Genomic DNA, 27,438 nt, shown 5'->3' on the forward strand with positions numbered 1-27,438 from the left:
AAAAACTATCTCAAAATCACTGGAATTTGTCAAAGCGTTCCAGAGTTATTACCACATAAAGTGACGCTGGTTAGATTTTTACATTTGGTTCCGTCACTAAGGGGTTATAATGTGGTGCCCAGAACTGGACACGGTATTCCAGATGAGGCCTGACCAAGGAATCATGAGTATCCCTCTTACTACATTAGATTAATATTTTACATCCCTGTATATACTGCACTTTCCTGCTTTTTTTCATTGTTTTTCCATTCTTCCAATTACTTTAGTGATATTCATCCAGAACTGCTTGAATTATTATCTGAAGGTCAACAATTCTTATGTAGGATTTTCATATCCACAATACATTTACATTCATTATATTGTTCCATTTTTAGACATGACCAGCAATTTTCGATTGTTGTGTGCACCATTTAGCTCTGCATTTGGGGGCCCAGTGTGTGGTTTTAGCTTATGTTTGACATTGTCCTTTTATATATATATTTTATCCTTGTTGGAGATTTCTTAAATAAAGCAAAAACATTTAATTATTTTTGGCTAGTGCTCCTATATGTTTATAGGTATTCTCTAGTCAAATATGGAGTAATTTCTCAGAATTCTGGAATAAAGAAAAGAAAAAGTAAAAAAAAAATAAAAAAGATTGTAGGAATGTGTCACTTGTTCACCAGCTTACTGTACTTTTAATACAATCAGTGTTTTATTAGCAGGAGTTTATCACTGCAGGACTGGGTGTCATGTGGCAGGTAGTCCAGCTAATTGCGTAACTCCGCCCCCGCCCCTGAGTGCCATCTTGCTAACAATGTACAGTGTAATCGGGAAGCTGCCAATCAGGGGTGTGGGTGGGTTTATACAGAGCTCAGCATTCATAGCACTGCTACAGAGAAAAGCGGAATTATATCAAAATTGCACCAAGGAGCCTAGTAAGTGACACATTGGTAAAATCAGGCTCTCTACCCCTAAAACATATTGCTCTCAGATTACATAGCAAAAACCTGGTGAGTGGTGACATATTCTATTTGTCTTCTTTAGGGTCCATTTACATTTACTACCTGGGCAGCGGAGTCAGACGTAATGAAATTCCGCTTTTGCTTGCAAAAATTCTAAGACACTAAAAAATCCGCTCTGTCCTCCCTTCCTTCTGTTTCATCTCAGCCCCCTAATCTCTTTAGAGGTTATAAACTTTTCAAGATAACCACTTATCTCTTTCATATTGATACCAGAAACAGAAAAGTGTAGAAATGTATTAAAAAACCACACATGAATTTGGTGAAATGAACAGAAAACTACAACCCAAGGCAATAAAACACTGAAATATGCAAGAATACATAAAAATATTTTAGTTTTAGTTCAGTTCTAAAAGGGTCACAGATATAACCAAAATGATGAATGTTGTAGGAGGAACTTTCTATTCCACGAGATGGTTTTACCAGGCACAAGTGGAGCATAAACCTGCAAACATCATCAGAAAACATAGAAGTTTAACCTCTTCCCGCACTGTCCCAAACATTTTCAGAACACTTATGGCAAGTGCCCCGGACCGCTCCTTATGTATTGCTCATGGGGGAATAGCTGTGAATTACCATTTATAGAGTCATAGACAAGGCGGCTAAAAAAAAGTACATGAAAAAAAATATATATTATTTTTGTTTTTTAAAGAATTCACTTTTTTATTACTGCTGTTTTTGTAATGCTATACTGTACATGCTCACTTAATGGAAACGTGTATATAACCCTATTAGTGTATTCAAACAATACGGATCCATAATACACAAGTTCTAACAGTGCAGTCTCAGAAGTGGCGCTGTGCTGCCTCTGCGATCCGCATATCATCCAGTGGCGTAATGTGGGAGGGGCACAGGGGCGGTAACGTTGGGCGCTATATTCTGGAGGGAGCAAAATTTAAAAAATGTTGGCGGGACGTGGCACTAATGGGGCATTATTAGTTTTAGTGCAGTCAGAGTACTGTGGACGCCGGCAATGGAGGAGATGGAAAAATTAATTTTTCCATGTTCCCTGCACCTGTGCTAAGATTCTTTCAAGCGAGAGTAGCGGATCACATTAGGTGACGCTTAGATCAGACAGAGTTTGATCCGAGTGTCATTAGCAGATTCTCTTGCACAAGAGAACATACACTCCTGTGATCCCGGCCTTAAGGGGCTCTCAGGGAAACATTATTTTTGGGTAAGTGAGCACAATATGTGCCCGGAATAATGCACTGCACGTCCGTCTCTGCGGGTGAGCAGTGTGCGTCTGTGGACGCATAGTAGCCTTGGCATTTCTTGAAATCTCATCCACTATGCTGTAACATCTGGACGCTGCAGGTCGGACGCTGGACAAGTACGCAGCATTCAACCCGCAGCGTTTAATGATCTTGTGTATCCACCCTCATCCTGTGTGATCCTAACTGCTGAAAGGTATAGTTACTGTGATCTGAGCGCTGCAGCTACAATATTATGACTGTTCCACTAAGATCTCTCTAAAGACCAGTATCTCAGCACCTACAGAAATGGAGATGCAAGCAGTCCTTGGTGACATTATCCACATGTCGGTATCACATTGCAGTCACCAACAAAATGGCGCTGCACTGTGATCCTAAATTTTATTCTCCCGTACCCTTTTGCGAACGCCCAAGAAGCATGAGAGCAGATCCCTCCCACATTTGGGCAGTTGTAACGTGAGCTAGTATTACACTAAGCTTTAATGACAAAAGTCGGCAGCAGATCCCCCTAGTGCTTACAACATGAAAATGTCAAAACTTTTTATTTTATACCATAAATAACTAAAATTACATATGCTACACAAGGAAGCAGTGTGTTTCAGGTGTGCATTAAAATACATCCACAGGTGTGTCTCTAATAAACTCAGATGTTGCCAAATCAGAAGTGACATCATCATATGGGCAGTCCAGAATTGTGTACAGGCAGAGTAATCTTAGTGTATGTAAACTGTTGACTTTGCAGTAAGTAATAAAAATGCCTTAAAACATTCTCTCTCTCTCATTATTCTGGCATTTGGCAAATATTAATAATTATGGTAATCCTGATTGACCTAAAACGGGAAAGGTTTATTCTGATTTCATGTCAGATATTGAGAAAACCATGCAGATGTGTCTTCTTATATAGTGTATGTAAACGTCTGGTTCCAACTGTGTATACACCGTATATACACACACACATTAATGCTGTATTTTAGCAATTGCTGAACATATTTTGGGGAGTGACACTTTCCTTGTAATGAGGACAATATATCTGATTGGTGTCAGAGCGGAGACGTCCGTCTGGCTGATTAGATACCAACTAAATGAAGTGACTGCAGCTTCCTGCCGGTGTAGAAATGACATTAGTAGAGCAGATCCATGACTAATATAGGGATAATATAGTACAAAGCCGGCGCACTCATAATGACCATGCTGCAAGGTTAGGATGGGCGTAGGCTGCAGACCGGCACAGTAATATCTGTATAGTCATGAGAGGAAGCTCGATGAGAAAAATGAAAAAGATCCACATTAGCTGCAGCCAATATGGAGGACGCTGTCATTCCAAACACAGTGAGTAACATCTCGAGTCATGTTTCTGGAGCAGTGAAAGTCTGTGCCACCATCACGGGAATGAGTCATAGGATGCAGCCTGGCGGTGATGATGTGAACAGTCATGAAGCTCGAATCTACAAGACTAATTTTGTTATAAATAAGACTAAACACTGCAGATCTACCAGTACTCAGAATGCTGAGCTCTGTATAACCCCACATACCACTGTTTGGCAGATTTCTGTGTACACTCTGCATAGGCAGAAAGCAGCTAATCAGCGTGAGGGCAGGAATACACAGAGCAGTTGACCAAGAGGCACAAGACAGCTAGTCCTGCAGTGATGATAATCTCCTAATGATAAAACATTTATTGAAACACAACACAGCCTATTAAGTGACACATCCCTGTAATCAGGGTCTCGGCCTCTACATTATTCTGCTCTCGGAATACATAGCAAAAAAAGCTGCTGACAGATTTCATTTAATGTATTTTCAGCAAGAATGGTGGAAAAATCTGCTGCCAAACATTTCTGGCAGTGACTTAGCTCTACTGAAAACAAAACAATCATCTGTCAAGTGTGAGTTTGAAGACCCCAATAAATATTAGATGTTTCCACTGAATTTGGAATGTTCATCCAACTTTTATCTATTGTGTTTGGGGGCTTTAAAGGGGTTGACCGACATTGTTCAGGAATAATCAGTACAGTGCGCTGTTTTATATTCTATTACTTTTTTCAATGAATCTGGGATGGGGCCTCTTAATGAATTTTGCCTAAAAGTTTTAGCAAATGGGACAGACGAGCAGATTTCTGGATTTTTGAGGCAAAAAAAATGTGCTACATCTACTATATAATTGTCTAAGGGTCACTTCCGTCTTTCTGTCTGTCTGTCCTTCTGTCTTTCTGTTACGGATATTCATTGGTCGCAGCCTCTGTCTGTCATGGAATCCAAGTTGCTGATTGGTCTCACCAGCTGCCTGTCATGGCTGCCGGGACCAATCAGCGATGGCCACAGTCCGATTAGTCCCTCCCTACTCCCCTGCAATCAGTGCCCGGCACCCGCTCCATACTCCCCGCAGTCACCGCTCACACAGGGTTAATGCCGGCGGTAACGGATCGCGTTATGCCGCGGGTAACTCACTCCGTTACCGCCGCTATTAACCCTGTGTGACCAAGTTTTTACTATTGATGCTGCCTATGCAGCCTCAATAGTAAAAACATCTAATGTTAAAAATAATTAAAAAAAAATAAAAAATCATTATATACTCACCTTCCGCCGCCTTTCCCGCTCCTCGCGACGCTCCGGTGACCGCTCCATGCAAGCGGCAGGTTCCAGTGGCAAGGATGGTATGCGAGAAGGACCTGCCATGACGTCACGGTCATGTGACCGCGACGTCATTACAGGTCTAAAGCCCCCGTCTCACTAAGCGAGATCGCTAGCGAGATCGCTGCTGAGTCACAAGTTTCGTGACGCAACAGCGACCTCAGTAGCGATCTCGCTATGTGTGACACGTAGCAGCGACCAGGCCCCTGCTGTGAGATCGCTGGTCGTGTCGGAATGGCCTGGACCTTTTTTTGATCGTTGAGGTCCCGCTGGGTAGCACACATCGCTGTGTTTGACACCTTACCAACGACCTCGTTGACGACTCAGACACTGAATCGTCATAATAGCTCCCATGTGACATCGTTGTACAGGTCGCTACAGGTCGCTGGTGAGATGTCAAACAGTGAGATCGCAGCAGCGATCGTTGGGAAGATCTCACTGTTTGACATCTCACCAGCGACCACATAGCGACGCAGCAACGATCCCTGACAGGTCGTATCGTTGTCGGGATCGCTTTAGCGTCGCTAAGTGAGACGGGGCCTTTATGCTCATACAAACCCTGGGACCGGAAGCTGCTGCGCACACGGGCGACAGAACTACAAGGGGTCCTCGGAAGGTGAGTATATGTTTATTTTTTATTTTTTTCACCTGTGACATACGTGGCTGGGCAATATACTACGTGACTGGCCAATATACTACGTGGCTAGGCAATATACCACGTGGCTATGTGCTGTATACTACGTCACTGGGCAATATACTACGTGACTGGGCAATATACTACGTCACTGGGCAATATACTACGTAACTGGGCAATATACTACGTGGCTGGGCAACATATAATATGTGGCTGGGCAATATACTACGTCACTGGGCAATATACTACGTGGCTGGGCAATATACTACGTGGCTGGGCAATATACTACGTGGACATGCATATTCTAGAATACCCGATGCGTTAGAATCGGGCCACCATCTAGTAGTATTTATAAATCTCATCAACACAGTGCAAAAAGCTACAAGTGTTCCGGATCTAAAATCCTCAGTATGTCAACTTATGCAAAGAATAAAATCTGCAGTAAATTTGTAGCATTTCTGCAATGAAATCTGTAGCAAAACCCCAGACAACTAGGTGCGGATTTATCCATTGTGGACTTCAGTGCAGAAATTCATCAGTGGAACAGTCCAATATGGAGGTAACCTAAGGAAGTCACATTACATAAATCCCTATAAGGGCAGGTGCAGACTATCACATATACACTGATCACAGAGAATCGGGCTGATTTTGCAAAACACACTCTAATCATACTCTGATTGGAGTGAGATCATAGTGTGATCTGATTCTCTAGGATGAGGAGAAGATGGGAAAAAAATCTCCACCTTCTTCATTCATTCATGAAAATTGGACTGCACTCAGATGTCATCAGAATGCAGTCTGATTTTTTCCACGGACTCATTGATTTGCATGAGGTGAGATCCGAATATCAGATGCAAATCGGGCATGCTGCGATTTTCTCTCAACCAGATTGTGTTTGAGAAAATAATTGGACATATGCACGGCCCCATAGAATAACATCAGTCCAAGAGCCATGCAATGTTTTGTCGAATTGCACTCGGACTGAAAATACAGTTATGTTCATGGGCCCTTAATGCAAATCGTTTTCACAGAGGGGATTCCCAAATCTGGAGCAACTACCGGTAATTACATTTTCCATTTAAAAAATCTTGCTTTTAGTGATGAGCGAATGTGCTGGGATAAGGTGTTATCTGAGCATGCTCGGGCGCTAACCGAGTGATTTTAGTGTCCTCAAACAATATATTCGAGTTCCCGCACCTGCATGTCTCGTGGCTGTTTCACAGAAGCAACACATGCAGGGATTGTGTGTTTGTTAGTAATCCTTGCATGTGTTGCAGCTGTTAAAAAGCCACAAGACATGCAGGTGCGGGGACTCAAATGTATTTTTCGAGCATGCCGAAGTCACTCGGTTAGCACCTGAGCATGCTCAGATAACACCTTATCCCAGCACACTCGCTCATCACTTCTCATTTTGTACTAGCCACTTAGTAAAAGTTCATTCCTGGTGGAATTATCTCTCAGCATGAACAGAGGGGAAATCAGCAAATCCACCGAACACTTATGGTAAAGGGTTATTGATCCCTAATCTTGTAAGTGTGGGTGCTGTAAATAAGGTCCCGGTACATTACAAGGCGAGGTGAGAGTGCAGTCCGCCTTGGTCTATGCTCTCAGAATAGCCGACACTACTGTGCAAAGCTTGGAGCACTAGGAAGCGTCTACTGTATTACGCAATATTCCCCTAAGGGATGGGCAAGAATGTTAAAAGCTTCCTCAGAAGTGCAGATATTTCACTTGTACGTTCAGAATAAATCAAAGTGTTGCAAAGAAATAGAAAAAATACCACTAAAGAGAGAAGGATAAAGTGAGGGATAGGAAGAAGCTAGCCCCATAGGAGGCCCGATATCCAGCAGGTCGCATCATATGAGGAGCAGGGGAGGATGAGGAGGCTCACATATAGGGACACATGGGGCAATAATCATACAGACATTTACATGCACTTTTACCATTAGAATGCAAAATATTTCATGCAACAGGAGAGGAAATAATAGGAATGGAGATTCTTACCTGATTTACGCTTGGAAGAGCCATAATCCCTAAAAAAGAAACAGCAGCAAATAGACATTATTAGAAAGGCGGTAATGGGGGGCTTCTAAATGCAGGTGCCCCACCCATGCGCTGACTGAAGCAATGCCCGCCGGAGGCACAGAGACGACTGACAGCAGCATCCAGGCTCCAAACAGCAGCTGCAGCCGGAGGAGCATGTGATGGCAGAACGAACCATCCCTCATCATACAGGGGAGGCTGTATAATCACATCACAGCAGGCGGCTATCCTCTACAGACACCTGTACGGGGCACCATGGCGGAGCGCCCGACCGGAGCCCACCGCAGCCACAACATTCCCTCAATGAAGGGACTTATGAAAGGATCTGTAGCTTGATATTTGTGAATTGATCCAGTGCTTTATATTAGAACCTATGAATGATTTCAGGAGCCATTATGGGGGCACCATTTATTATAATATCATCATGTACAAATAATGGATACAATTATCACCACCTCTGTCCGTTATCTGTCCGTATGGATAAGAGGAAGTAGAAGGACTACAGTATTCCTGTACAAAGCCCCCGTGTTTGTGTTCAGCACTTAGAATGCATTTGCTGTAACAAGCGGATTTAATGTCATTTATATAATACTATTGATTATGCTTCACAGTTTACATCAGTTGTTTTTGTGCATTTTACATAGTTTTGCCTGACCTAAAGAATAACTTGTCTTCCCAAATTAGACTGCGGCGACCCATGTGTCGTAAATAGTGCCTTCCCCCCTACCACCAATCCCGAAAAGACAACACAAACAGGCTCGGATGGGTTGAACTAGTCGGTCACAGTTTATTAATTTAATAAGCAGGGAGGGGCAAATTACATTTCGCAGCGGGCTCACAGCCGTGGGCCCAGTCTGCGACCGACCGGCGGCCAGCCAATGAGCGGCTACGAAGCTTCGCCCCTCCCTCCATTTCCGCTGTGACTTAAAAATAACAGTATTATAATCATCAGCTATAAATTTCAAGTAATAAAGCCTTTTGAAAACGTAACCACAGTAGTAAATATGTAGGGGAGGGAGGGTGGGACAATTGCTTCCAGAGGGTCAGCCGGGGAGAAAGAGGAAGGAACTGACCCCGGCACCTGGATTTAACCTTTGTGGGTGTGGCCAGATGCCCCTTCCTCTCTCCTCCCGTTGGTCCACTGGGCGTCCCAATTAGTGCATCACCTGGGGGAGTAGTGTGAGGGGGGAATAGGCACTGCACGCTGTTTCATATTATCTTCATCTATAAGGGGCTCCGCAGTCAGAGGCACGTTCCCTATGCGGTACCGTGCCTACCAATATCAATAAACACATAGTAGTGACAGCCACAGTGCCCCTATAACAATCACAGCCACAGTGCCCCCTAACAATCACAGCCACAGTGCCCCCCTAACAATCACATCCACAGTGCCCCCCTAACAATCACAGCCACAGTGCCCCCTAACAATCACAGCCACAGTGCCCACATAACAATCACAGCCTCAGTGCCCCCATAACAATCACAGCCACAGTGCCCCCTAACAATCACAGCCACAGTGCCCACATAACAATCACAGCCTCAGTGCCCCCATAACAATCACAGCCACAGTGCCCCATAACAGTTACAGCCACAATGCACCAATGATAGTGACTGGCACCCTAAAAACTGCAGTGCCCCCATTTAAAGTGATAGATGCAGTGCCTCCATAACAGTGACACCCACAAAGCCCCTATAACAATGACAGCAATAGCGCACCCAATAACAGTGCCGTCAATATCAGTGACAATCATATAGCTTCTTAACAGTGGCAGCCATACTACCTTCATAAGCATAAAGCCACACTGCCCCCCTAACCAGTGGCAGTCGCCATGCCCCCATAACAGTGTCAACCACAATGCCCCACAATTGGTGACAGTCACGGTGTCCCTCAAATAACTAACAGCCATGGGGCCCATTCTCTTAGGTGATCCGGAGGCCATTGGTGGTTCGGTGATGGCAGCAGGGGGTGGTGTGGCCTTGTCGCCTGCCCAGTAGCCGGCGTATACAGGTTTATCATCATGTATGTTACTGCGCAGCCATCAGGGACATATACTGGTACCCGATCCCATTACTGAATAACCCTGGGGTAGTAGGGGAGGATAGATTATTCTTGGACGTCGTCCCTCTTTTCTTGACCCTTCCGAACATTCTACACATCCCTAATCCTACGTTACTCCTTCTTCCTCCTGGACACAGGTTTGGTGGAGCCCCCGGCACTTACTCTCCCCTCTCACACCATCTGTCACTGTTCTGCCTGCCAGAAGCGGGTGTATAATGTGATATATAACACAAGAAAGTGTCTGTGATCTCCCACATCACTACATTACTTTTGTCACCTTCCGCCTGCAGTTACCAGCATACATTTAAAGGCGGCGTACAACAGGATTTTCCATAGGGAGAAACTCAGATAAACATTTTAATAACAAAAAAATAAGAAATCATTAACAAAATTAGTTTCAGAATGGTCAATTAATTCTTAAAGGTTACTTTACTTCTACTGGATCTTAGTCAAATGATATCACGATATTCTAGCTGTATTAGTAACCCCCTCCTCATTAATGTAGATCTGTATGGAACTTCCAGACTTGGTGCGATCATGAGACTCTTACCAATTTTCTGTAATAAAGGTAAACACTGTAAACTAAAGGGCCATCAAGCCAACCACAATAAAAAATGTCAAGAATAGGGTAACATAATAAAAGAGGAGAATATTGGAAGCACTAACCCCCTCCCACTCCAATACTCCCTGGGTCTGCAAACAACCTCTGTTTGAACATATGACTGCTGCAACCAATCACTGGTTGCATCAGTGACCAACATGCCACAAATGTGGCCGGTGACTGACTGCAGTGGTCATATGTCTATCAAGATGAAGAAAGACGTTCAGAAACCGGCAGGAAGACACGTGACCCCTGCAGCTACTCACTAGCCACGGCAGAGACTAAAACATCACAGCTGTGGCCAGTGATTGGAACTGCTGGCCTTATACATGTGTAACCACGCTTGCGCCCATTGACTTGTTCCTATCCCTTCACCCCCTAACAATTTCAAAGGCTACTTAGGCTACGTTCACATTTGCGTTGTGCGCCGCAGCGTCGGCGCCGCAACGCACAACGCAAACAAAAACGCCGCAAAACGCATGCACAACGCTGCGTTTTGCGCCGCATGCGTCCTTTTTTTCATTGATTTTGGACGCAGCAAAAATGCAACTTGCTGCGTCCTCTGCGCCCAGACGCGGGCGCCGCAGGGACGCATGCGGCGCAAAACGCAAGTGCGACGCATGTCCATGCGCCCCCATGTTAAATATAGGGGCGCATGACGCATGCGGCGACGCTGCGGCGCCCGACGCTGCGGCGCCGACCGCAAATGTGAACATAGCCTTACACCACTACTAGACCTGCTTGTACCCAACCAACGACATAAGATTACCGCCAGGTCTTCCAATCAGCCTACATAATTTACCCTAATTCACTACCGACAACCATAATCTTCTCCAACAAGCCGTCATGGAACTGAAGTGTGTTACTCAATATCTTCTCACACCAAAGGGAACCACCGCAATTTCCAAGCTATGAGACGAGTATAAAATCTCTTTATAAAGGCAATATGTCAGCACAAAATGACTGTTCAAACCAAGCACAGACCTTAATGCACCCTTGGTGTGGCCGAATAGCTCAGTGCACCTTCCCACCTACTTGTCCTCCCTCTATCTCTCCACCCTTCTCTCGACCCGGCAAATCCAGAGCTGACAATCACAGAAGATGAGTAAGGCTGGGATAGATTCAATGCAAGTAGGTGGGAAGGTGCACTGAGCTGTTGGCCACGCCAAGGGTGCATTAAGTGCCTGTGCTTGGTTTGAACAGTCATTATTTGCTGACAGACTCCATTTAAGGAAAAGATAATCACTAGCTCACACCTGCTATATAAAAATCTCTTCAGTATCTTACCCAACATGTATTTGCCCATCTATCCTCTTCATAAACCTGATTGGGTTTATTTAGAAAACGGAGTGCAACAAAAAGTGCTCTAATTAGACTTTAAAGGGGCTTTCTGGCCTTATGAATCATCATCACACAATAATAATAATTTTATATCTAAAGTGCCAATATATTCCGCCGCACCTTATATTTTAACACATCGCGTGCACTGTGCGCTCTGAGGATTCTCCGTTGCCGGCACCAGGAGCGGTGGGCGAGTGACCACAAGCATGCGATTAGCATACATCTGGCTACATACTACATACTAGACTTGTCCATCCTCGTTCCATACACTTGCACTGATTGAGGCTGCGCCCAGCTAGTCGGCATGTGACCGCATGTATCCAAACCACACACTGCGTGCGCCGCGCCTGGTGCTGCCGACGGAGAATCCTCAGAGCGCTCCGTGCGGTCAGCAGTCACATATTGCCAGGCAGCAGCCTTTATAAATGAGGTCATGAATTCTCCGAGTCATCAATAACTGCCCCCACCCTCAATTCCTCATTTAAGGAAAATATTATCTGGGAAAAAAAAAAAACAAGAAACTTTTCACGCCTTTCCGTTTGAATGAAAATAAATAGATCTCAGGACTATTGTTAGAAGTTATTGAAGAAAGAAATCATGAAATGTGACCCCGTGTCAGGTTACTTCACCTTCTGGTTTGACACAGAAAATGTAAATTTGAACCAGACCCCTGAGAGTTTCAGTAAGATCAGAGGCAGCGACTTTTAGTCCTAAAGGAATGTTATTCTGTTCCAAGAGTAGATGGAGGCCAAGAATCACTCGGCTATAGGGTGAGTAACGAAGGTAATGTGCACGGTGTGGTGCAGCATGTTGTGCAAACTGTGTTCTTCGCTTGATCGATAAAACAAGAGGAACAACAGATGTGTCTTCGCACACACTGGCTCTCAGTGGGTCCCCGTAACCCCACACATGCCGGACAGCTGAGATGATCTAGGATAACCTTAAAATGGTGCCGTGCACGTGATACAGGATCAGCATCTGGGTTGCTTTATTGTTTGCAAAGCAACTTTTCTGATGGAAAGAAAGTGACAATTTCACTTATTGACCAGCACATTTGCTTCTTTTTTTACGCTCATATATTTAGAGTTTTGCGGCCATGATGAAAAAAACAACAAATTCTTAAAGGGGACCGGTCAATAGATACATACTGCCAGAATGACAGACGGCACGAATCAGATTGAAGACAAATCAATGGTGATTGCAGCCAGGTAAGTTGAAAAAAAAAAACCATTCGGAAGTCCGCTAATGCACAGATTGCCCGCGGCTCTCCTGACCTGAGCGTGACAGCTTCATGTACTTTTATGAAGTGGTCACGCTCGTATTGGGAGACCCGCGGTCAGTCCGTGCATTGCAGTCCGATCTCGGACCGATATGTACGGACGCCTGAATGAGCCTTTACTCATAGGGTACGGGAAACAGGGCGTGAAATGGGTGTGAAGGGGGCTGGTTTGTAAAAGTGGTAGAGAACAATTTTAAAGATTAGGCTTCCCAAGGGAGAACTCTGAAAATTGGCCGATATGTCCTAGACATGGGTCGGATAATGAAATATTGGTGCAGCAGTAGCATTATGTCCCATGTACAGGGTCCATATAGGTCAATATGTGCACAAATCTTAAGCAGGCTACATGGATGGGACCACAAAGAATTGTGCAAAATCGGGACAGGCATAAGGTTCTTGTGAGCGGATCCCGCTGACGATCTCAACTGAAGGGTTCCTGTCTAATGGAACAAAACGGTAAGTTTCCTGTATATGCTTGAGGGCTAGATGATGGTTGTTAGGAAGTTTTATCTAACAGTAGGTGGCACAGGAATTTTACGTTACAGTTGCTTAGGGTTGAGTTTACCAATTGGATGGCATATTTTTTACAGCACGGACTTCACCTTAGGACCACCTTCATTAGAACTATTACAATTTTACCAGATTCCTACAACAAAGTCCAGACCCTCAAGGGCTCAAACACATGGGCTTCATGCTTGTCTTTTGATGATGCATTTTTCAATCAAGATTAAAAGAAGTGAAAAAAAGACAAAAGAAAAATAAAAACAATTAAATGTTCTCTTCAATTTGTGATAACTTCAGGCACTTTGTTAGTGGACACAGCTGTGTGAATTGTACATCAGGCGTTTACACGGGGAACTGTCTGCCACAATATCTTGTTTGGTTTTGAAGCAAGCATATAGAAATGTATGGACGGTGTTCTATACCTAATATTCATATTACTGGGTTTCCCCAGGATCAGAAAAAAAGGTTATTTCCCCAAAACACCAATTTGCTCCATTTCTATGTCTAACATTGTGATTTAAAGGGATCATATAATCAATAATCCTATAATCTACTTTTGTTTAAAGTAGTTTTTTTTGTTTCATGTTAAAAAAAAAATTGGCCAGTTTTTTTTTTCATATGATTTTTGCTTAAAAATAAAAAAAGAAATCTTGCAATTTTCACAGCAGCCGCCTTTTTTACACAAAGAAAAGCAAACGACAAGAAGGTCGTACTTGAGGAAAGAACATTTGTCCTGTCATAGAATCATAGAATGTTAGAGATGGAAGGGACCTCCGAGGTCATCAAGTCCAACCCCCTGCTCAATGCAGGAGTCACTAAACCATCTCAGACAGATGTCTCTCCAACCTCTGTGTGAAGACCTCCATTGAGGGAGAACTCACCACCTCTCGTGGCAGCCTGTTCCACTTATTGATCACCCTCACTGTCAAAAAGTTGTTTTCTAATATATAATCTGTATCTATATCTTCTCCCTATGTAATAGTAGTGAGCAACTCAGCATCAAAGAAAATAACAAGAGTAGTGAATCTTGCTAAATTTTGTCCTTTGATCCGACACCAGTGAATAAGGCAAAACAGATATCGTCTGAAGTTTCGACCAACGTGTGGACTTTATCCAGGACACCTGTGTGTGGTCAACCTGGGTGTGTAGAGTGCCCGGTCATAGGTTTAAAACCTTGAGAGTCAGTCTTTAAACTTAAGCCCTCCGGACTCTCCAGTCTTTAAACGCAGATAAGAACACCGGATCCACCAATCAAAATAGGAGATGTCACAGCTGATGCTGCTCACCCTCTTTTTACTATGAGAATCGCACACGCTCATCAGATGCTTCAATACAAAATGTATGGTATGTGTCTGTTCATTGTGGCTATGTACATGTATTGTTTCCTGAAACAATAGGAAGTTTGTGTGATAATTGCAAAACGTGTATTTTTTTATTTTTAATGCAGATTTTATATGATAAAAAAACACAACTGTCAAAACTGAAAGAAAAAAATGCATTAACACAAAACCCTGATTTAAACCATAGGTCACTTTTTGATGATAGCTTCACCTTAAAGAGGTTTTTCCTCAAAAGACAGCTGATAAATGTCTAATTGCTGGCACCCCAACAATCGCTATAATTAGGCTCCTGATCCCTGGTTCCTCTTTTATTATTATTATTTTTGTTATTATTATTGTACATTTTTACAGCGCCATTTATTCCATGGGACATTATTATTTTGGGCTGGTCCAACCCTATCGGCATGTCGGCATGATAGAAAATCAAGTATGCAGCTCTAGTAACCCTAACCCCAGGCCAACGCTAGAAGTTAGGGGTCACTAAATACCTAAATAAACTTTACAATATGAATCAAACCAGTGTCTGTCTATTTACAAGACAGAGAAATGGAAATCTGAACATATTATTCTTCAAAAGTGGGCAAAGTGTAGTACTTAGAGCAAAAATGTGAAGAAACAGGGGCCCCGAGCTTCTAGTTGAGGGAGGGGGTCCCCCCAGTGAGATAAAACAGTTGTTTCACGTGAGGTTTGAGGAAGGGACAGGAAAAATTCTTTCATCATCTTAGTAGACTCTGCTCGGGGATATCCTACTGCTCTGGTTGTGTTTCTAAGAGGCCACCACTGGTAATTCTAATAAAAGGAGTGAGAGAGTGAACGTGAACCCCGGGGGACGGCCGTGAGCTTTCATGTAAGAGTAATAATATTAATACAGACTGAGCACGTTAAAGTGAATTGAAACTATTCACATCTCTGCATGAATTTATTAAAAGACACATTTACTGTATCATCGATATCAGCAGAAATAAAATGCCGTAACCATTATCATCTCAATCTACCATTAGGTCTACAAAGAGATCCACAGTACAGACCAAACTTTAATTCAGGCACCCTTAAATATTGATAAAATGGCCGAGCCCCTTAAGACTCCAACACAGAAACAAGACTTGAAGCTAATGAACCATAATGCAAAATCTTTAACATGGACCCCCTAGGGCAGAGCATAGTTTACAGTACTGTTGTCGTTCCATATGACAAAGAATCTGTTGGGCCTACCCTCAGGGGCCAAGTCTCCCGTGTAAAAGCATCTACTGGACCCCTTATAGTTGCATTCCTACTTGTGTGCACTGCTTGCAATGGCATACGATTGGGATCCAACAGCTTTGGCTTTACCTTCATTTTCCCCTTAGCAGTACACAGGTTAAGAACAGTGCTCCACTGCACCAACAATAGTCTAACATTTCCGTCCACCTTTAGTACTGTGCTAAAGTTTTGCACAGGTGTGGAAAAGATGGTGCAAAGTAAGAATGCTTTAAAAAAGAATAATCTTTGAAATCTTTGCCTTGCTGATGCAGTATAACTACCTTGTGTCTTGTTGCTGTGCCCAGTCTAGCCTTGGTCTATGACCTGTGGCAGGAAACCGTTGTCCACAATCTCACCTTTGTAGCAGTGTGGCTGTTCTTCACACAGATTTAAGCCTCCTAATCAGCAGTATCAATTTCAGCTAATGAGATGTTTCGATCTACATATGAAAATGATGATCTTTATCACCGGTTTGGCATAATTCGTTACCGATACACCTGACCATAATCCTGCAAAATACCTGACTTTGTGTAAGTGCACCTAGAAGAATTAATGCTGCTTTGTACATAAAGGGCAAATATTGATGTAATTTGGATTTCACCTCTGTTCACTCTGCATTTTGATAATTGAGAAAAAATAAACTATTTAACACGTCTATTTTTGAAAAATCATTTTCACTTTGCAGCATTTTTTCCATACCTGCCTAAAACCTTTGAACAGGGTTGTATATCAAAAATGAGTCACCGGGAAAGGTCAAAGAACCCCGGAGCATGCACACTGCATTACTTTACTCTGCCCTAGTCAGGAAAGAGAAGTACGCCTGCTGAGGAGCGCAATGCTGGGGAAACTGTGTAGATGGCGTAGGGACACATCATCCACACGAAGAAAGAAGGAGGACGGCATCAAACAAAGAAGGGGGGCTGTGCCGAGCCAAGACCAGTAACACCCCTTGGACCGGACCGCCCCGCAGGAGAGTATAAGAAAAAGTATTTTTCTTGTCTTGCAGGTCAGGTTGGGGGCAGATATACAGAATTATAGAAAGCCGTATATCAGGACTGAAAGGTGGTGGCCGCATCATATCGGCCAAACCTGGTGACAGGTTCCCTTTCATCTTTTATGGTATGTTATCAATTTTGTATTACAGGTAAAACACTAATTCTCTATCTACAGTGCCTTTAAAATATGCACACCCCGTGAACTTTTCCATATTTTTTTCACGTTACACACACAAACTTAAAAGTATTTTATTTTTATTTTATGTGATAGACCAATACAAAGTTGCAAGTATTTGTGAAATGTAAAAGAGAAGTTACATGGTTCTCTAATTATTTTAAAACTATAAATCTGAAAATGACGTGCATTTGTTTTCAGCTTCCTGAACACCCGTAAACAAAATTACCAATTTCCACCAGAAGTCACATAATTAGTAAATTGAGTCCACCTGTGTGGAATCTATTCTCAGAATAACTACAGCTGTTCTGATTAGGCCTCAGAGGTTTGTTTGAGAACATTAGGGATTAAACAGCATCATAAAAACCAAGGAACACACCAGACAAGTTAGGGATAACGTTGTGGAGAAGAGGAAAGCAGGGTTAGGTTATAAAAAAAAAGAAAGCCCAAGCTCTGAACATCTCTCACTGCTCAATCCATCATCCAAAAATGGAAGGAGTATGGCACATCTGCAAACCTACTAAGAGAAGGCCTGATCTCAGCATCCAGTCAGTCTTAAATTATATGAAGAAACAGAAGGATGTGCACAAGCGACATCCACAGAAGATCTGTACTTACCTTGTGGTTAACAGAGTACCTAGAAGACTTGATGCTGTTTTGAAGGTAAAGGGTGGTCACTAGTGATGAGCGAACGGCTCGGATAAGGTGTTATCTGAGTGTCTTCGGCGGGCTCGAAAAATATGTTTGACCCTCCACAGCTAACAAACAGGCAATCCCTGCATGTGTTTTGCGACTGTCAAACAGCCGGGAAACATACAGGCGCAGGGAGTTGAGCATTTGATTTTAGATTTCTATTCACTTTGATTTTATTAATTGAAAAATAAACTATGAACACTTCTATTTTTTTAAAGCATTTTTCCTGTGCAGCCGTTTTTCACACCTGCCCAAAACGTTTGCACAGTGCGGCATATAGGAGCGTTAAAGCTTTCTTTTAAAGGAACGCACTGACAAATTATTGTATAACAGTTTCTGGTTTTACTAAATTAAATATTTGAGGGTTTCCTATGAAAATATTTTAACCTTGGTAAGCAAGATTTATTTGTGGCAGAAAGATTAGCCAAAGGTTTTACGCTGAGTATTGTTTATCGGTATAGAAAGTTTTCGGGAATATACTATTTTTACTCTCTGAATCCGTTCTTCCACTCAATCTCATTTAGACCATTATTCCAGATAGCAGAAGGGGAAATTCTAATGAAATATCTTTATATTGGAATAACATTGACGCTACAAAGGGCTGCCAAAGAGATTATTTTTCCGCGCCATTTCCTAAATTGATAACATGATTTATGCTATTCTAGAGACTGACTGCACCTGCAAACTTTGCCAGAAGTTTCATTAAGGATGAAACAAAATACTTGGTTAAGGAGAATGTAACACCGGGATTAACCAACAGTTTTGCCAAGTTTTGTTAAGTAATGTACCCTAAGTATAGAATAGCACAACAGAAAACTATTACCATTTTTCTGTATACCACAGTCAGATTTATTTCTATATGCTGGAATCATAGTGAAAAAAATATTTCCTCTCATCAGATATAATAAAGAAAGTCAAGCAGTAGCTAGTTGTGGCCAGCAGGTGGAGATATGGCTCATTTTGATGTATAGACTATAGCAGAGGTGCCAAACTGCATTCCTCGAGGGCCGCCAACAGGTCATGTTTTCAGGATTTCCTTAGCATTCCACAAGGTGCTGGAATCATTCTGTGCAGGTGATTAAATTATCACCTGTGCAATACAAGGAAATCCTGAAAACATGACCTGTTGGCGGCCCTCGAGGAATGCAGTTTGACACCTCTGGACTATAGGACCATTTAGGTGGCAAAATTCAGAGTCTCTAAATGGAATCTTATAGGGAGTCTGTAAATGACTCATTAGTAGCACATATAATCCATGTACTAACAGACCTAAACTAGTAGGTGCTGTATCTGATGACAAGCCTATGGGATAGGATAATGTTGTGCCATTTTAACTGAATAATCAACGGGATCAAAAGTGTGTAAATAAACTATACATATCAAGCCTAACTAAAGCAACTCGCTGATTAATGCCTTTAGGGTACTGTCACACAGTGCCATTTTCATCGCTACGACGGTACGATTCGTGACGTTCTAGCGATATCGTTACGATATCGCAGTGTCTGACACGCAGCAGCGATCAGGGATCCTGCTGAGAATCGTACGTCGTAGCAGATCGTTTGGAACTTTCTTTCGTCGCTTGATCACCCGCTGACATCGCTGGATCGTTGTGTGTGACACCGATCCAGCGATGTGTTCGCTTGTAACCAGGGTAAACATCGGGTAACTAAGCGCAGGGCCGCGCTTAGTAACCCGATGTTTACCCTGGTTACCAGCGTAAACGTAAAAAAAACAAACAGTACATACTTACATTCCGGTGTCTGTCCCCCGGCGTCTCAGCTTCTCTGCACTGTGAGCGCCTGCCGGCCGGAAAGCGAGCACAGCGGTGACGTCTGACGTCACCGCTCTGCTTTCCGGCTATGGCGCTTACACAGTGCAGAGAAGCAGAACGCCGGGGGACAGACACCGGAATGTAAGTATGTACTGTTTGTTTTTTTTACGTTTACGCTGGTAACCAGGGTAAACATCGGGTTACTAAGCGCGGCCCTGCGCTTAGTAACCCGATGTTTACCCTGGTTACCCGGGGACTTCGGCATCGCTCCAGCGCCGTGATTGCAAAGTGTGACCGCAGTCTACGACGCTGGAGCGATAATCATACGACGCTGCAACGTCACGGATCGTGCCGTCGTAGCGATGAAAATGGCACTGTGTGACGGTACCCTTATGGAGATGGTGCCCACCCAATGACAAAATCTACTTTAAAGTGAATGTTTGGCATGCTTTTAAAACCCATATTCTGTGCAGATTATTTTCTTTCTTTTTTTTAAACTTTTAAATGCAAATTTAAATCACCTGCATAGTAATAGAGTTTAGTGATAAAATTTTGTCTGCAGCCGCCACCACTAGAGGGAGCTAACAGCATCATGTTTACACATTGAGTTCAATGTGTAAACAGTTGGAATAAACTCCTGATCTCCCTCTAGTGGCGGATCAAAGCATTGAAAATGTCATTATTAAACTAATTAAAGCGGTTTTCCTTTGAATACAAGTTGTCACCTCCAAGGAAAAGGTGAGAATTTGCAGATCATTGGGGGCTCTACCACTGAGACCAGCACTGATCTGCAGAGTATGGAGCTTTTACTCCTATTACAATGGAGTGGCAGTGCACTTGCTTGACCTGCACGACATTCATTCACTATGAGGCTGCCGAGCAGTGCGCACGGCTTTTTTAGCAGCCCCATAGGCATTTTTGGCAGACTCATTGGAGATAAAAAAAATACATGATCAGTCGATCGGCGCAGGTCCCAGGGGTGGGATCAAACCCACCCATCAGCAGGTTTTTCAACTGGAAAACTGTCATGTTCTCAATGGCAAGAGAACATAGCATCAGCATATATAGGAACTAGCTCTTGGAAGATGGGAACTGAGCTGACCATGAACTAAACCTAACGCACAACTAGCAGTGGCCGGCGGGTAGCATGCCTACGTTGATTCTAGATGCCCAGCACCAGCCGGAGGACTAAATAATGCTAGCAGAGGAAAATATTAGTCCTAGCTCACCTCTAGAGAAATACCCCGAAAGGAGACAGAGGCCCCCCACATGTATTGGCGGTGAATTAAGATGAAATAACAAACGTAGTATGAAAATAGGTTTAGCAAATTTGAGGTCCACTTACTACATAGCAGAAGACAGAAAGGACACTTTCATGGTCAGCTGAAAACCCTATCAAAACACCATCCAGAAATTACTTTAAAACTCTGGCATTAACTCATAACACCAGAGTGGCAATTCCTGTTCACAAGAGCTTTCCAGACACAGTAACGAAACTACAGCTGTGAACTGGAACAAAAATGCAAAAACAAACATGGACAAGAGTCCAACTTATCTAGTAGTTGTCTAGGAGCAGGAACAAGCACAGAGAGGCTTCTGATAACATTGTTGACCGGCAAGCAACTAACAGAGCAGCAAGGTTATATAGCGACTCCCACATCTTGATGGGAACAGGTGAACAGAGAAGATGAAGACACCAGTTCAATTCCACCAGTAGCCACCGGGGGAGCCCAGAATCCAAATTCACAACAGTACCCCCCCCTCAAGGAGGGGGCACCGAACCCTCACCAGAACCACCAGGGCGATCAGGATGGGCCCTATGAAAGGCACGAACCAAATCAGAGGCATGAACATCAGATGCATTCACCCAAGAATTATCCTCCTGGCCGTATCCCTTCCACTTGACCAGATACTGGAGTCTCCGTCTGGAAACACGAGAGTCTAAGATTTTCTCCACAACGTACTCCAACTCACCCTCAACCAACACCGGAGCAGGAGGCTCAACGGAAGGCACAACCGGTACCTCATACCTGCGCAATAATGACCGATGAAAAACGTTATGAATAGAAAAGGATGCAGGGAGGTCCAAACGGAAGGAAACAGGGTTAAGAATCTCCAATATCTTATACGGGCCGATGAACCGAGGCTTAAACTTAGGAGAAGAGACCCTCATAGGGACAAAACGAGAAGACAACCACACCAAATCCCCAACACAAAGCCGAGGACCAACACGACGGTGGCGGTTGGCAAAAAGCTGAGTCTTCTCCTGGGACAACCTCAAATTGTCCACCACCTGCCCCCAGATCTGATGCAATCTCTCCACCACAGCATCCACTCCAGGACAATCCGAAGATTCCACCTGACCAGAGGAAAATCGAGGATGAAACCCCGAATTACAGAAAAACGGGGACACCAAAGTGGCAGAGCTGGCCCGATTATTGAGAGCGAACTCTGCCAATGGCAAAAAAGCAACCCAATCATCCTGGTCAGCAGACACAAAACACCTCAGATATGTCTCCAGGGTCTGATTAGTCCGCTCGGTCTGGCCATTCGTCTGAGGATGGAAAGTGGACGAAAAAGATAAATCTATGCCCATCCTAGCACAGAATGCCCGCCAAAATCTAGACACGAATTGGGTCCCTCTGTCAGAAATGATATTCTCAGGAATACCATGCAAACGAACAACATTTTGAAAAAACAGAGGAACCAACTCGGAAGAAGAAGGCAACTTGGGCAGAGGAACCAAATGGACCATCTTAGAGAAACGGTCACACACCACCCAGATGACAGACATCTTCTGAGAAACAGGCAGATCTGAAATAAAATCCATCGAGATGTGCGTCCAAGGCCTCTTAGGAATAGGCAAGGGCAACAATAATCCACTAGCCCGAGAACAACAAGGCTTGGCCCGAGCACAAACGTCACAAGACTGCACAAAGCCTCGCACATCTCGTGACAGGGAAGGCCACCAGAAGGACCTTGCCACCAAATCCCTGGTACCAAAAATGCCAGGATGACCTGCCAACGCAGAAGAATGAACCTCAGAGATGACTCTACTGGTCCAATCATCAGGAACAAACAGTTTATCAGGTGGGCAACGATCCGGTCTATCCGCCTGAAACTCCTGCAAGGCCCGCCGCAGGTCTGGAGAAACGGCTGACAATACCACTCCATCCTTAAGGATACCTGTGGGCTCAGAGTTACCAGGCGAGTCAGGCTCAAAACTCCTAGAAAGGGCATCCGCCTTAACATTCTTAGAACCCGGTAGGTATGACACCACAAAATTAAACCGAGAGAAAAATAATGACCAGCGCGCCTGTCTAGGATTCAGGCGCCTGGCGGTCTCAAGATAAATCAAATTTTTGTGGTCAGTCAATACCACCACCTGATGTCTGGCCCCCTCAAGCCAATGGCGCCACTCCTCAAAAGCCCACTTCATGGCCAAAAGCTCCCGATTCCCAACATCATAATTCCGCTCAGCGGGCGAAAATTTACGGGAAAAGAAGGCACAAGGCCTCATCACGGAGCAGTCAGAACTTTTCTGCGACAACACTGCCCCAGCTCCGATCTCAGAAGCGTCGACCTCAACCTGAAAAGGTAGAGCAACATCAGGCTGACGCAACACAGGGGCAGAGGAAAAACGGCGCTTAAGCTCCCGAAAGGCCTCCACAGCGTCAGGGGACCAATCAGCAACATCAGCACCCTTCTTAGTCAAATCGGTCAATGGCTTAGCAATATCCGAAAAACCAGCAATAAATCGACGATAAAAGTTAGCAAAGCCCAAAAATTTCTGAAGACTCTTAAGAGAAGAGGGCTGCGTCCAATCACAAATAGCTTGAACCTTGACAGGATCCATTTCAATGGAAGAGGGAGAAAAAATATATCCCAAAAAGGAAATCCTCTGTACCCCAAAAACACACTTAGAACCCTTCACACACAAAGAATTAGACCGCAAAACCTGGAAAACCCTCCTGACTTGCTGGACATGAGAGTCCCAGTCATCCGAAAAAATCAGAATATCATCCAGATACACAATCATAAATTTATCCAAATAATCGCGAAAAATATCATGCATAAAGGACTGGAAAATTGACGGAGCATTTGAAAGACCAAAAGGCATCACTAAATACTCAAAGTGGCCCTCGGGCGTATTAAATGCGGTTTTCCACTCATCCCCCTGCCTGATTCGCACCAAATTATACGCCCCACGAAGGTCAATCTTAGAGAACCACTTGGCCCCCTTTATGCGAGCAAACAAATCAGTCAGCAACGGCAATGGGTATTGATATTTAACAGTGATTTTGTTCAAAAGCCGATAATCGATACATGGTCTCAAAGAGCCGTCTTTTTTTGACACAAAGAAAAAACCGGCTCCTAAGGGAGATGACGATGGACGAATATGTCCCTTTTCCAAGGACTCCTTTATATATTCTCGCATAGCAGCATGTTCAGGCACAGACAGATTAAACAAACGACCCTTTGGGTATTTACTACCCGGGATTAAATCTATGGCACAATCGCACTCTCGGTGCGGAGGTAACGAACCAAGCTTGGATTCTTCAAAGACGTCACGATAGTCAGACAGGAACTCAGGAATTTCAGAGGGAATAGATGATGAAATGGAAACCACAGGTACATCCCCATGAGCCCCCTTACATCCCCAGCTCAACACAGACATAGCTCTCCAGTCGAGGACTGGGTTGTGAGATTGCAGCCAAGGCAATCCTAGCACCAAATCATCATGTAGATTATACAGCACCAGAAAGCGAATAATCTCCTGGTGATCCGGATTAATACGCATAGTTACTTGTGTCCAGTATTGTGGTTTATTATTAGCCAATGGGGTGGAGTCAATCCCCTTCAGAGGAATAGGAGTCTCCAAAGGCTCTAAATCATACCCACAGCGTTTGGCAAAGGACCAATCCATAAGACTCAAAGCGGCGCCAGAGTCGACATAGGCGTCCGTGGTAATAGATGACAAAGAGCAAATCAGGGTCACAGATAGAATAAACTTAGACGGTAAGGTGCAAATGGAAACAGATTTATCAAGCTTTTTAGTGCGCTTAGAGCATGCTGATATAACATGAGTAGAATCACCACAATAGAAACACAACCCATTTTTCCGTCTAAAATTCTGCCGCTCGCTTCGGGACAGAATTCTATCACACTGCATACTCTCTGGCGACTTCTCAGTGGCCACCGCCAGATGGTGCTCTGGTTTGCGCTCCCGCAAAGGCCTATCGATCTGAATAGCCATTGTCATGGACTCATTCAGACCCGCAGGCACAGGGAACCCCACCATAACATCCTTAATGGCATCAGAGAGACCCTCTCTGAAAGTCGCCGCCAGGGCGCACTCATTCCACTGAGTAAGCACAGACCATTTACGGAATCTTTGACAGTAAATTTCCGCTTCATCTTGCCCCTGAGATAGGGACATCAAAGTTTTTTCTGCCTGAAGCTCCAAATGAGGTTCGTCATAAAGCAACCCCAAGGCCAGAAAAAACGCATCCACATTGAGCAACGCAGGATCCCCTGGTGTCAATGAAAAAGCCCAGTCTTGAGGGTCGCCCCGGAGCAAGGAAATCACAATCCTGACCTGCTGTGCAGGGTCTCCGGCAGAGCGAAATTTCAGGGACAAAAATAATTTGCAATTATTTCGAAAATTCTGAAACCCAGATCTATTCCCCGAGAAAAATTCCGGCAAAGGAATTCTCGGCTCAGATACAGGTGCATGACAAACAAAGTCTTGCAAATTTTGTACCTTCGTGGCGAGATTATTCAAACCTGCAGTTACACTCTGAAGATCCATTACAAACAGGTGGACACAGAGCCATTCAAAGATTAGAAGGAGAGAAAAAAAAAAAAAAAATCTCAGCAGACTTCTTATTTCTCTCCTTTCTCAGCCAAGGATTTTAACCCTTTAGTGGGCCGGTCAAACTGTCATGTTCTCAATGGCAAGAGAACATAGCATCAGCATATATAGGAACTAGCTCTTGGAAGATGGGAACTGAGCTGACCATGAACTAAACCTAACGCACAACTAGCAGTGGCCGGGTAGCATGCCTACGTTGATTCTAGATGCCCAGCACCAGCCGGAGGACTAAATAATGCTAGCAGAGGAAAATATTAGTCCTAGCTCACCTCTAGAGAAATACCCCGAAAGGAGACAGAGGCCCCCCACATGTATTGGCGGTGAATTAAGATGAAATAACAAACGTAGTATGAAAATAGGTTTAGCAAATTTGAGGTCCACTTACTACATAGCAGAAGACAGAAAGGACACTTTCATGGTCAGCTGAAAACCCTATCAAAACACCATCCAGAAATTACTTTAAAACTCTGGCATTAACTCATAACACCAGAGTGGCAATTCCTGTTCACAAGAGCTTTCCAGACACAGTAACGAAACTACAGCTGTGAACTGGAACAAAAATGCAAAAACAAACATGGACAAGAGTCCAACTTATCTAGTAGTTGTCTAGGAGCAGGAACAAGCACAGAGAGGCTTCTGATAACATTGTTGACCGGCAAGCAACTAACAGAGCAGCAAGGTTATATAGCGACTCCCACATCTTGATGGGAACAGGTGAACAGAGAAGATGAAGACACCAGTTCAATTCCACCAGTAGCCACCGGGGGAGCCCAGAATCCAAATTCACAACAGAAAACCCCTTTAAGCATCAACCGCTATATAATTATATTAAGAAACGAATCCACGTAGATTTATGGACCTATTTGGATTAAAGCATTATTTAAACGCCCCTCTCCCATCCTCCCCCCCCCCAAAAAAAAAAACACAGAAACTAGAGAATAACGCTCTGCAGCCCTGTTCTGAGTGAAAGTGTGCATGCCTGGCCTCTGTTCCATTCATTGTCAATGGAGAACGTCGAGTATAGACAATAAATGGAGAGGAGGTTGAGCTTCTGCACCCTTTTAGGAAGCGTCTGCAGAACCAAGATCTTGAGATCGCCAGGGGTCTCTGCGGTCGGTCCCCTGTGATCAGCAGGGTATCCATTATCCAGTGTATAGGAATAACTTTTTAAAAAAATAACCAGTAAAAAACACATTACAGTGTCCAAACAACTTTATGGAGCTATTTGCGCAATTTTAAGGAGCTATTTGCTTCATGAGTTTTCGGAAGCTAGTTTTCATAAGTTTCTAAACTTTTTGACATCCTCATTTTAGGCTTATAAATACCTAAAATATGGAAAATATATAAGTCTGACAGCATCTCGGTATTGACATAGATGCCTGTAGCAGAGCGAATGGCACAGGGTACTGGACGCCATCTCCAGACACTTCGGAGGTAGATACTTGCTAGCTGTCAGGTGTTTCTGCCTAACATTGCTATGATATTGAAACATCGAATATAAAAGCAGTAAATTGAAACCCATGTTGTTACAAAGAGCATTGGTCTATTTCCACAGGACCATCAACACAAACTCAGGCGGAAATAGTCATTTTCCATACCCCTGAATAACAAGTTATCAGATCTTCAGTTATCATAAACCAAGCGAGACAACAGTCTGGTAACAGAAACCTATCACTTTCATAAATTCCAGCTATAATTTACCAAAAATGTTAAATATTTTGTTCTGGTGCAGACTGGGGCAGGAAGCTCACATACCAACATTATTAATGGGGCCATTCTCAAATTCCTAAAACTCTATGCAATGACGTGTTCTGGAATCCGCATCCACAATGGGTATAAGATCTGGAATGGTCCTTGCAGCTTCCTCTCCTTTGAAGACAAAATAAGACCAGTGGCTTTATAGTGAGATATCACACAACGGCCCCTTTCACTTCCTACGACATGATGGAAACATGCGATCAGTAATCAGTAAAACACTAGCGTGCAGATGAATGTCCCAATTGTCAGGAGTCTGAGGACTTCTCACCAGAACCATCAATGACA

The 27,438-nt window shown here is 43.7% G+C and overlaps 1 protein-coding gene across 5 annotated transcripts in view; it reads right to left on the bottom strand.

Moving 5' to 3' along the window:
• Positions 1-27,438, bottom strand: part of SH3PXD2A (SH3 and PX domains 2A) — a 337,450-nt gene that overhangs the window by 88,293 nt on the left and 221,719 nt on the right. For 3 of the 5 annotated variants that reach the window (XM_077258689.1, XM_077258687.1, XM_077258686.1), the window contains exon 6: positions 7,485-7,513. The exons of 1 other annotated variant lie outside the window; for it this stretch is intronic. In XM_077258689.1, the coding sequence (XP_077114804.1) occupies positions 7,485-7,513 (29 nt within the window). Of the gene's footprint in view, positions 1-7,484; positions 7,656-27,438 lie in introns of those variants that run through there. One more of the 5 variants, XM_077258692.1, reaches the window with a different exon arrangement.

The sequence above is a fragment of the Ranitomeya variabilis genome, chromosome 4 (assembly GCF_051348905.1).
Source record: "Ranitomeya variabilis isolate aRanVar5 chromosome 4, aRanVar5.hap1, whole genome shotgun sequence".
Taxonomy (NCBI): Eukaryota; Metazoa; Chordata; class Amphibia; order Anura; family Dendrobatidae; genus Ranitomeya; species Ranitomeya variabilis.